Source organism: Petaurus breviceps, unplaced genomic scaffold, assembly GCF_028583685.1.
Source record: "Petaurus breviceps papuanus isolate PSGF00001 unplaced genomic scaffold, PetGlider_PUasm1.0 90823, whole genome shotgun sequence".
NCBI lineage: Eukaryota > Metazoa > Chordata > Mammalia > Diprotodontia > Petauridae > Petaurus > Petaurus breviceps.
In genome coordinates this window covers 8,018,349-8,031,041 of record NW_027187352.1, presented here as the reverse complement: position 1 = coordinate 8,031,041, position 12,693 = coordinate 8,018,349, and the positions used below count along the sequence as shown (strand labels likewise).

Below are 12,693 nucleotides of genomic sequence, written 5' to 3'. Positions count from 1 at the left end.
TTTCTGAGTTCAAATCTGACTTCAGACACTTATTAGCCATGTGACCCTGGACAAGTCACTTAACTCTGCCTCAGTTTCCTTGTCTGGAAAATGAGTTGAAGAAGAAAATGGCAAACCATTCCAGTATCTCTGCCAAGAAAACCCCAAATGGGGTCACTAAGAGTCAGATACAACTGAAAATTGACAGAAATATATATTACATGTGCAAATATTATATGTGCATATATTATACAGGGGGTCCCTAAAGTCTGGACACATAGGAAATCTCATTAATTATGCATATTTTCAAGAAATGAGATTTTCAACATTTTACTTAATTAGCATAAATGAGATTTCATAGGAAACACATAGGAAATCTCATTAATTAAATTAAATTAATCTCATTAATATGGAAAATAGTCCCCAATAGCTAATGAAAGCTTTTATTACATATGAAATTGTCATGGCTAAAATTTATGCTAATTAAATAAAATGTTTAAAATTTCATTTCTTGAAAATATGTATTGTTAATGAGATTTCCTATGTGTCCAGACTTTAGGGACACCCTGTATTATATACTATATAGTACATAACATATACATATATGCACAATACTATATAGAAATCACATATATGCTTTCACACTTTAAAGCACTATATATGTGCTAGCTATCACCGTGGTCATTCTCCCCACAGTAGAGGCCTGCTAAGCTGTACTATTCTAACAACCGGCCAAATCAGGGGTCTGTTTACACTTCTTTTGAGAAGCCTAATGGTTTTTAAATAGTGCCTTCTCTTATTCTCTGGCTGCTTCATGTCTCCTCTTCACCGCTCTTATAGACAAAGGACCCAATTCAGCTCTCAGCTGACCCCCTTTTGGTGCACGATCATGGGCAAATTGCTTCCCTCAGGGCCTTGCTTTCTTCCTTTGTCATAAGAATAAATGACATTTACATAGTGCACTTAGATTAACGTCTCTGTCTACTGGGGAGGCAGGGACTGTGGCTATCATTTTCCCCATTTTACAGGTGAGGAGAAGAAATTTCAGATAAGTGTGAGTGTAGCTTTGAGCCCAGGTCTGTCTACTGCCCCACGCTTGTAGGTGTTGGACTTTGGACTCGGGGATCCCCAGGCTTCCTTCTAGCTCTAAATCCTGCTGTCCAGTCCAGGGGAGAATAGAGACTGTCTTCTAATGCCCTTTGATTCTCTTCTCCCTCATATATATCCTGTATCTATAGGAAACTTGACTTCCTTGACACTCAACTTGATTTTCCCCTTACTTGTCCATCTGCTTCTTCTCAGCTTCCTTTTCTGAATTTAAACCAACCCAGCCGGCATTTATTAAGGACCTATGATGTACAGGGCATTAGAGATATGGAGACAAAATGGAAAAGAGTCCCTGGCCCTGAGAGAGTTTACATTCTGCTGGGGGGTGGGGGGGGCGGGGGATGCAACATATAAACAAGTGAAGAAATGTGTGAAAACATTAAGGGAGGAGAGAACTCCAACACATATAAGAAAGAGGAAAGGCTTTCTGTAGAAGCAGGAGCATACTCTGACCCTTGAAGAAAGCCAGATATTGTAAGACTTGGAGCTGAGGAGGGAATGCATGGTTGACAAGGGGGATGTGTTAACTAAGAAATCATTAGTAACTTTGGAAAGAACAGTTCTAGTGGAAGGATAAGATCAGAAGCCAATTGTAAAGGAGGGGTTACAAAGAGAATGAGAGTAGAGAAGGTGGAGGCACCTATTATAGTCAACCTTTTTGAGGAGTTTAGCCACATAGGGCAGAAGAGAGATAAGGACAATAGTTGGTGGGGATGGGAGGATCAAGTGAGAGCTTTTTCAGGATGGGGGAGACATGGGCATGTTTGCAGGCAGTAGGGAAGTATCCAGAAGAGAGGGAGGGATTAAAAATAAATGAAAGAGTGGGGATGACATTGGAGCAATCTGCTGGAAGGGACAGGAATGGGATCACTTGAATAAGCAGAGTAAGGCTGTTTTTTTCAGATATCTGAAATTTTGTTGGAGGTGTGACATTGGAGGTGAGGAAAGAGGTTAGAACAGGATAGAGAGATTTAAGAATCATAGGTATAGGAATGTTAAGTCCATGGGAGCTAATGAGATTGCCAAGGGAGGTAGTATAAAGGGAGAAGAGAAGAGACCCAGGGTAGAATCCTATGTTTAAAGGGCATTATTTGAAGAAGATTGCTAGATCATAAAGGATACAGAGAAGGAGCCGTCAGATAGATAGAAGAAAAACCAGGAGAGAGCAGTATCCTGAAAACCTAGAGAGGAGAGAGTATCAAGGATAAGAGGGTGATCAGTAGTCTCAAAGGCTACGGAGATGTGGAGGAGAATGAGGACTGAGAAAAGATCATTGGATTTGGCAATTAACAGATCATTGATAATTTTGGAGAGAGCATTTTTGGTGGGATGACCAAGTTGGAAGCTGGCTTATAAGGGATGAAGAAAAGAATGAGAGAAGAGAAAATGATTGAACCTGTTGTAGATGACATTTTCAAAGAATTTAAACACAAATGGCTGAGAATATAAGACTATAGTTAGTGGGGTTAGAAGGATCGAGTAAGGGGTTTTGGAAAGATAGGTAAGGTCAGGAAAGGATCCAGTAGGAGGAGAGATTGAAAATAAGTGATAGAGAAGGGATGACAGAGGAGGCAATGTGTTGGAGAAAATGAGCAGGTAGAAGGGTTAGCCTTGTTGAGGAGTAAGCCTAAAGAGATAGGAGTGAAGATGGAAAGAGTGACAGAAGGCACTTGACAGAACAATTGTGTGGTTTTCTCCATCTTTGTTTGGTAGCATATAGGTAAGAATGATGACAGAGTTACCTAATGCTGATGCTTGGTCAGGGAGCAATCAGCAAAATGATAAGGGGGTCAGAAACTCAAGAGAAGAAGGGCAGTATAGAGTCTGACTGGTCCACCAAGGGGTAATGGGGAGGAGAAAAGAGAGTGGCTAGTGCAAGGGAGATGGCTTAGGAGAGAACTGATTGAAGGGCACAGTGTGTGGCCCAAGAGTAGGGTCTGCTAAGGGAAGACAGGGAGAGGTGGAAGGTCAATAGATGATGGTCAGGTAAGGGGAATTGGGAATTCCTGAGCATGAAGGTGGTGCATTTGTGAGTGAAGGGAAGATCAAGGGTATGGTCACTCATCTTTACGTGTGGCAGAGGTAGGAGGTGAGGAGATTGAGGAATTAGTAATTAGGGTGTTTGTGAGAGAGTCAACCGGTACATTGATTGACTGATTGTTGGATTTAGAATCCAAAGACCTGCATTCAAATCCCAAGCTCTATTACTTTTACCTGCTTAACCTTGGACAGGTCACTGACAAGGTTAAATCAGATGCTCTTTCTGTCCTGTGGCTTGAGGAGGGATGGAACATGTTTAACCCGAGAAGCTCAGGCCTGGGGAGCTATGGGTGTATTTCTAAAAACTCTGATGTGTCTGGGCACTGTTTGTTTCAGTCTCCTTTGGGTCACCTATTTCCTTGGTGTCGTCCTTTGCTGACTTTCCTTCTCTCTTTCCCCAGTATTTCCAATGTCCGGGGTTACAGGTATCGAAGAGAATATTGAAATGGAGGTCCAAAACCAAAATAAAAACGATGAAAATCAGGAAGAAATTCCAGGTAAGGAGACAACCCAGGGCTGGGTCAGGGACCCAGAGCCTCAGCCCCTTCATTCCCATGCTGTGTCTCAGTTTTCTCATCTGTATAGTGGGGATAGTCCTGCCAATCTTTCAGGAGAGTATGTGAAACTTGCTAGCCACCTTCAGAGAAAAGAGTCTGAATGCGGATCAAAGCACACTGTTTCTCACTTTATTTTTTGTGTTCTTTTTGCTTTGGGTCTGTGTTTTCTTTCACAACATGACTAATATGGACATATATTTTGCATGGCTGTACATGTAACCTGTATCAAATTGCTTACCATCTTGGAAGAGGGGGTAGGTGAGGGAGGGAGAAAAATTGGAACTCAAAATTTTAAAAAACCAAGTGCTAAAAATTGTCTTTACATGAAATTGGAAAAAATAAAATATTATTTTTAAAAAGAAAGAAAATGTGTGAGGCCCAGTATAGAATGTGCATTCTCCCTAAGGAACAAGAATATGCCAGGGACTGATTCCTTCCTCTGTAGGAACATATTGGTTTGCTCCATTGTTGATTTTTACCACCTCTTTGCTTTCTCCTCAGTATCACCGAGTCCTTCCGACAAAAACACAGATGATTGGGATTCCCTCTTACAAATGAAACTACGTGAGTAGGTGATGGGACTGGAAGAAATGTTAGGACCTCTTCTCTACCCCTTGCTACCTGTGTGACTTTGGGCAATCATTTAACATCTCTGGGCCTCAGTTTCCATGTCTATATAACAAGGGGGTTGGACTAGGTGACCTCTGAGATCCTTTTCCCTTCTTTTTTTTTTTTGAGGGGGGAAGGCAGGACAATTGGGGTTAAGTGACTTGCCCAAGGTCACACAGCTAGTAAGTATTAAATGTCTGAGGCTGGATTTGAACTCAGGTCTTCCTGACTCCAGGGCTGGTGCTCTATTCACTGTGCCACCTAGCTGCCCCAGATCCCTTTCCCTTCTTTATCTATGCCCCCATTATCCCCAGGATGCCCCTGCTTAGGAGCCATCTCAAGCAGACATCCTGACATCTTGATTTGAGAGCCCTGGTGGGCTAGGTAGAGTGGGGTAGGACTTTCCATCTAGTGCCCACGGTCTTGTTTATTCCTTGTCAGACCTCCTTCCCCCGATTTTATTGTTCAGTGTGCCTGTCTTGCCATCCTCCAGCACCTAGGAATTCATCTTCCCCTGAGTTGGAGGGTATTTTAATGAGCGAGGGAACAGGGCTTAGGAGAGGCCTTTCTGGCCTTTCAGAGGGAATCCTGTCCAATCAGCCCCCACCCCTTACCTATCTCCCGTGAAGTGTTTTAGTAGAATGCCCCCCCCCCCCTTACTTTAGTCCTCAGTAGCTAACAAAAAAATTTTCTACAACAGCTCTAGGAAGAAGTTATATAAATATTAGGACCCCCATTTGCATGAGGAGACTCAGAAGAGGCTCAAATAACCAGGCCTTCTTCATTCCATTGTGCCAAGCTGTCTAAGTACTTTGTAAAATCAGTTAACATGCATTTATTAAGTGTGAGGCTATGGTTAGATAGATGATGTCCCCAAAGGCTCAGTGCCACTTGATGTTTTAAGTGTGTTAATAGATTCAAAATGATAATGAGATTTTTGGGGATACCATATATTGATCAAGAAAGGTCCTAGGGCAGAGTCTTGGGGGCACTGTCAGCTTCTGTGCTCAGGGCAGGTTTATAAACCCAGGCCTGGGTTATTTAAAAAGGTTTTGCCTCTTCTTCCCCTCTAGCAAATAAAGTGAAATTGGCACATTCCTGAAAAGTCTAGAAGAGAGAATTTGACTGGTCAGTGTCCCAATAAGAAAAGGGCAGGAAGCTACCAGGAGGGCAGAGGAAAAATCTTAAAATCTCCACCTTGTTTACTCCACCTGCCTCACTTACTGGTTTCAATTTCCTCTTCTCCTTTTCAGAGAACATGAAAATGACCAGAAGCCTGAGCACAGAGAGTGTTATGGGATCCAACGATGAGGATATGCAAGGTAACCTGATGGGGAAGACCTAGAACCTCAGGTCTAGAACTGAGACCTCCTCTATTGCCCCCTTCTCCTGATTCGACTCCGGAGAGCATCTGGGAGGGTCTTAGGCATCCCAGCCCAGAAACCCTCTTGGATGGAGACTCAGAGCTCCCTGGGGACCCACAACCTCTTCTTCCCCTTAAACAAGTATCAGAAATTCCTCTCCATTTATCGAACAAATATTCATGAACTAATTTTTAAAAATTCATTCAAGAAAGCAAAGTCCTCACTCCTCCTAGAGAAGTTTCTTCTTATCCAAGCTGAAGACCATCTTCCTATAACGTCTACCCATTGGTATTTAGTGCTTCCCAAGAGGGGCAGAGATCCTTTTCTACAGACACATCTATCAGATGTGTTTCTCCCAAGTTTTTGCTTTTTTAGGTTTGGTGATCTTTCAGTTTTGTGACACGATGCTAAAAAGTGCTCAATATTTTAATTATACCTTATCCCCAGGCTACCCTTCTAACTTGACCTCTGCACTGATAAGTTGACCTCAAAGGGTTACATATTGCTCAAGGTTCTTGGGTATGAATTCCTAAAACTATCACAAGTCCCAACAAGTAGGCTTATATTCAGTAGTCAGTGAATAGATACGCTTAGCTCAGAGGGAAATGAAATACTTGGATGTCATAGCTACATAGCGACATGACATTCCTCTCTGGGGCACAGTCTCCACAAATACATCAGCCGTGGGAAGAGTGGGCACACCCATGGAGTCCAATGGTAATGAGGCCCATGTGTGGCCAGGACAGCTTCCCTCCACCCCCCAGCACTGTGGGGCCCAATGCCCTTTCTTATCTCGTGGCATCCTCACGCTGCTTCCTCCTGAGCTGACCATTTCTGCCGGGCAGGTTTCTCAGGCTCCCTGGGTCTGCCCCTCTCTGCAGTTTCCCACTACCAATGCTCTTCCTTAGATGGCTGCCAGGTGTCACCAGCCACTGGTTCTCTGTCTTTACTCCTTGTTCCCTGCTGGATATTGTCTCTCCTCCCACCAAGCAGCTCTTCTATATGACACCATTCGTTGGGAAGGAGGAGAGAAAAGTCCTCCCCACTGCCCTCTGGGAGAGGCACAAGGCATAAGGAATCCCCTCTCAAGACCTGGGCTTTTCCTCCGTAGTTTGTCACCCTCTGTACTAACAGAGGTCACACTCATTGGAGCTGTTTCCTGCTGTGACACTCTCTCTAGGGAGTAGGTCCTCTTTGTTGTTGTTTTTTAAAGGCTTCTAAGGTTGTATCTTATCATTGGCCATCCAATGGCAAGCTGCCCTTATAATTCCATCGAGGAAGAACTTTTTAAATACTTCATAAAAAGGTAGCAAACCGACAATACTTATTGGCACTTTTTTTTAAGACATTAGTATCTCACTGTCTCTGTTGTGTTTTGTAACTTTATTAACTGGGATACAGATGGGGTTGGGGGGGGTGGAAATCAATTGGTCAGGGGTGTCTGGACCAACTCTCCCTCATTCCCTACCAATATATAAAACAATAACTTATTTCCTTCTAGCTATTCAGAAGGGGTTGGGTTAGATGGAGAGAGAATAATTACTCCCTCTGCCAGCTCTACATAGACTAGGTCTTGGAAAATGGTGCAGTGATGGGCCATAGCCATAGAGGGAAGGCTTTCCATTGCTAATAAAGCCAGGCCTCCTTGATTCAAAACTTGAAAAGCAGCTCCCAGAGTTTGAAATGCAAAAGGTGTGATTGTTGCCTCTGCCCTTCAGAAAAAGTTGAAAAGCAAGGTGGGTAGAGATGGTAAGAAGAGGAAGAGGAATGAATTACATGTGAGCTTATAGGCCAGGAGCAGGACCTGACTATAGGGAAGGGACCTATAGGCTTTCCTTTTTCTGACTCTCTCTAACTAGAGTCTGTACACACATTGGTGCAGAATGTGTTCATGGTGTTGTTTCTAGATCTACAGAGAATTTGGAGGAGGGTCAACAGCGTTGGTTTCCAGGTCTCTCACCATTCTGTTTGCCCTCTTGTGGGCACCCTCTAGCATGTCAGCATCCTTCCTAAAAGATGGCACCCCAGACTGAATTCCATACTTTGGATGTCATCTGATCAGACAAATGACAGAAAGACTATCACTTCTTTCATCTAGAAACTAGGCGATCGCTATGTCCAGATTTGATGCCCGTCTGAGAACTTTATATAAAGAATGTGGATGATGTACATTTTTTGTCTATTAAAAAAGTGTAGCCACCACACAGCCTTCCTAGCACCCTGCCTTAGTTTGTGATTCAAAAATGTGTATTGAATTTAAATGTTGGAAGAGATGGAAGAAATCTGAGAAGACCCCAGAAGACTAGGTGGAGAATTCGATGTCCTAGGATCCCAGAGCCGGAAGGGGCACTGTGGCCTCCCTTCTTTGATTCTCTCTTCCTGCCCTCTTTTAACTTTTTTTCCCCCCCTCTCTTCAGGAAACATGTTTCCTACAAGCATAAGCAAAGACACTGGTAAAGGATCAGACGAAGAAGAAGTACTAGGTATGCAGATGAGAAAATCCCAGAACGACAGAGCTGCAAGGGGTATCACAGTCTCTAGTTCTCCCTCCCTCTCATGACCTCAGGGTCATAGAGACCCCAAACCCTCTTGGGCACATAACTATGTCTTGGAGCAGGTGAAAAAAAGGCATCCCCTGCATGCAGAATCTAATGTCAGTGGTTATTTTTTTATTCATTCCATACACAACTAGTCTTTAAATAATTTTTTATACATTCAAGAATTTAACTAGATTGTCCCTCCTCATATAGAAGTGCTTTCTTTTTTTTTTTTTTGGAGGTGGGGAAGGCAGGGCAATTGGGGTTAAGTGACTTGCCCAAGGTCACAGGCCAGTTTTGTGTTGTGTCTGAGGTCTCAGGTCCTCCTGACTCTAGGGCCGGTTCTCTACACACTGTGCCACCTAGCCACCCCTAGAAGTGCTTTCTTAAAGGAGCTGAAATCCTCCTCCTGATTATCTGGAATGGAGAGCTGGGCTAGGCTTTAGAAATAAATCCCCATCTCCTCAATGGCTGCAGATTATCAGATTATATTCCCCAGAATTTACTTCTCCAGGATGCATGTCAGTAATGTCTCCAACATTATTGTCTCGCTACCCACCATCATCACCTTTCTTTAGACATGCTAAAAGTTCAGCCCTTTCTTACATGCGACCCAGAGACTTAACACAGTTCTCTAGAGTGGGGTCTGATCAGGACAGAACAGAATTGGAGCACTGTTTCTCTGGCCCTAGATAGTAGGCGTGTTCATACAACCTGTGATACCTTCTCCATTTTTTTTTTTGATAGCTGTACTTCAGTTTTGAAATGTATTGAACTTGAAGTCCCCTACAACCCTCAGTTCCTTTAGACAAGAATTGCTGTCTGGACACATTTCACAAAATGACATTATTTCTGAGTTGTAAAGGCCCTAAGCTCTAAGCTAGTCCAGCCCCCACCCAAAGCAGTTTTCCCCCTCCAAAACAGAATCCGCCAACCTCTCCCTGGAAAGACCATTAGCTGCAGGGAACTCACATCTCTCCCTTCTTCCCCAGTGTATCCCATTCCATTTTTAGGCAGAAGTTTTTTAGTAATTTTTTTTATTATATTGATTCAAAATCTGAATCACTATAACTTCCACCCATTGGTTCTGGTTCTGCCTTCCAGAACCAAACAGAACAAATCTAATCCCTCTTCAAGATGGCAGCCCTTCAGATATTTGAAGAGAGGAATCAGCCCTCCGCCCAAACTCTGCTATTCTCCAGGTTAAATTTCTCCACTTTCTTCAACCCAATGATATTTTTTTCCAGTTTTTAATTTATGTTGCTATCTTTGGTTTTAATGTCATCTTCATATCCACACATATCCCTTATTTCCCCCTCCCCATCATACTCTCCCTTATAACAAAGAATACCAAATAAAGGGGGAGAGTACTTGAACAAAACTAACCAACACTTTATCTTAAGTCTGACAGTGTATACAGGGTTCTGCCCCTGGAGTCCCTCACCTTTGCAAAGGAGGAAGGTGCATTTTCTCATCTCTTTTTGAAGGCTAAACTTGTAGTCATAGTTGCATAGCATTTGGCTTCAGGTTTTTGCAATTTGGGTGATTTGAATTGTCATAGTCATTGTGTATGCTATTTTCCTGGTTCTTTCTTTTTTCCATTCATATGTATTTCTGTGCCTCTCTAAATTCTCAGTATCCATCATTTCTTACAGCACCATAATATTCCATTACATGGAAGTTATCATAATTTGTTTAAACGAGTCCAGGGCCAGCTATTTTGTTTCCAGTTTTTTTGTTTTGTTTTGCTGCCTGGAAAAGTGCTGCTAGGACTATGTTGATGGATATGGGACCTTTCATTTTCTTTGATCTCAGGGAGATGCCTAGCATTGGGATCTCTGGATCAAAGACAGTGGACACTTAAGTCACCCTTTCAGAATAATTCTATATTGATTTCCAGGATGGTTGAACAATTCACAGCTTCGCCAATTGTAATTTTAGGATGCCTGCTTTCCCATAACTCTTCCAACCCTGACTTTCACCATCTTTGCTAATTTCCTAAGTGTAGGGTGAAATCCTCAAGGTTGTTTTAATTTACTTTTGTATTATTATTAGTGATTCACACAATCTCTAATGACCATATGGCTGTCAATATTTTGTTAATGTTATTTTTTTTGTAATTCTTTTGAGGACTGTTTATTCATATTGTATGACCACTTAACCATTGGGAAATGGCTTTTGGTCTTAGATATTTGTGTTAGTTCCCTACACATCTTAGAAGTGAGGCCCTTATCAGAAATCTTTTGATTAAAATATTTTTTTCCCAGTTAACAGTTTCCATTCTTATTCTAGTTGCATTGATTATTAGAGCAGAATCTTTTTAATTTAATGGAATTGAAATGATCTATCTTATCTTTTATGATCACTTCTGTCCCTTATTTAGTTAAGAATTCTCCCCCTAATGATAGCTGCACCAAATACCAGATACAGTTCTCTCATTCTGAAAAAAAATAGTGTGATATTTTAATATATAGGATATGAATTTAAGCTTATCATGTTGTATATTATATAAGAAATTAGTTCAAATTTCTTTCCAGTAAAACCAAGACATTTTTGTTAATTTTTTTTTACCAAGTAATTTATGGTTTCAGGTTTATCTTATACTAACTAGTTTATGGAATGTATTGTTTTCTGAGTCTTCCTTTTCTGGCCTGTTCCCCTGATTTACTTTTCTGTTTTTAATCTAGTGCCAAATAGTGTGATATGATTACTACTTTGTGTGGTATAATATGAGGTCTAGAATTGCTATGTGCCCTTAACTTTTACTTTGAAAAAAGTATTTCTCTTAAGATTCCTCCAGTGAATTTTGTTATTATTTCCTAGTTCTATAAAAGTATCACTGGCAATTCCATTGGTAAACACTATGCCTACAAATTACTGTAGGTAGTAATGTCATTTTTTTTCTATTGAACTCAACTGCAGACAATGAATATGCCTCTTAATTACTTAAGTAGTTCTTTATTACTTTAGAGTATTTTATAAATAAAACTTAGTGCTGTGTAATTTTAGTGACCAAACTTATCCTTGAAGAAGAGATGAGAAAATATACCATCCTCCCTTCCTTGGGGACGTAGGGGAATAGGAGTGTGAAACATTGTATAGGCTGTGTCAGAACATACTCATGTGTTATTTAGTTTTGCTGAAGTGATTTCTCTTTTTTTTTTCTTCCTCTCTTTTTAATTCCTATTATAAGGAATGTCTCATTGTGTAAGAGAAGAAAAAGGGGGTATCTTTGGAAATGAAGGTGATTTAAAAAAAGATATCAATAAAATTTTCTTAAAGTGTTTTATAATTGTATTTCCATAAGCCTTAAGTGTATATTGGTAGACTGACTCTTAGATATTTTATGAGTTTTGTAGTTATTTTAAATAGAATTTTGCTTTCTATAATTTCTTCAAGGATTTTGTTATAGCTGTGTAGAAATACTATTGAGTTTTGTGGATTTATTTTGTAATTTACTATTTTACTGAAGCTATTAATTGTTTCAGTTAGCTTGTTTGCTGATTCTCTGAGCTTTTCTAAGTCACCATATCAACAGCAAATGGATAATTTTGAATCTTCTTTGTCTATATTTATGGTTAAAATTTTTTTCTCTTACTGTTATTGGCATTTCCACAACTATGTCAAATAACAGTGGAGAATAGAGGCTTCCTGGCTTTCCTTCTGTATTCATTGGGAAAGCTTCTAGTGTTTCTCCAATGGTAAAGAAAAAAAAAAGTAAAATAAAACATTAGCTTTTGGTTTTTGCTGCATACGTTATATAATTTTAAAAAGAGCCCTTGTACCTATGCTTTGGAGAGTTTTAGCATAGAGCATTGCATTTTTGTCATGGATTTTTTCTACATCTATTTATCTAATTGTGATTTGGAGTTTTTTTTAAATAATGATTTTAATATGATGAATTATGTTAACTCTTGCATTCCTGGTATAAGTCCAACTTGATCATAGTGAATACTTACTAATATACATATATTGCTATGGTCTTTTTGATAGGATTTTATTTACATTTTTAATCTATTTTCATTAATAACAATAATCTAAAATTCTCTTTGTTTTTTTCTTCCCTGGTTTAGGCACTAAAACTATTTATCCCATAAAAGAAGTTTGGAATGGAGCATTTTCTTATTTTCAGTTTTTGAGACTAACTATACTAATAAGAGAAGTATTATCCTTTAAATTTTGATAGAGTGAACCTGCAAATCCATCTGAACCAGGGTGTTTCTCTGTTCTTTGGTAATTGAATTAAGATGGCTATTCCATGAGTACTAATTGGGGTATTTTTAAAAAGTCCTTTATTTTAAATTTTTCACTTTATTAGAATATACTTGTGTATACTAGGTTCTAAAAATTATTTTTATTCTCTATTTGTTGTGATTTTGCTTTGTTTTAAAATTTTGGTAGTTTTATTTTTCTCTTATTTTTAATAAGGTTAGGGTAAGGTTATTAATTTTTTCAAAGCCTTTTGTTAGGTCTTTCAAAGAACCAACTTTAAATTTTGTT

At 40.0% G+C, this 12,693-nt stretch overlaps 1 protein-coding gene across 1 annotated transcript in view; it reads left to right on the top strand.

Annotated features, from left to right (window-relative positions):
• Positions 1-11,946, top strand: part of GDPD4 (glycerophosphodiester phosphodiesterase domain containing 4) — a 120,295-nt gene extending 108,349 nt beyond the window's left edge. The window contains exons 17-21 of the mRNA XM_069070774.1: positions 3,528-3,623; positions 4,185-4,247; positions 5,546-5,614; positions 8,074-8,139; positions 11,387-11,946. Of these exons, the coding sequence (XP_068926875.1) occupies positions 3,528-3,623; positions 4,185-4,247; positions 5,546-5,614; positions 8,074-8,139; positions 11,387-11,499 (407 nt within the window). The 3' untranslated portion in view covers positions 11,500-11,946. The remainder of the gene's footprint in view (positions 1-3,527; positions 3,624-4,184; positions 4,248-5,545; positions 5,615-8,073; positions 8,140-11,386) is intronic.
• Positions 11,947-12,693: the final 747 nt, after the last annotated feature.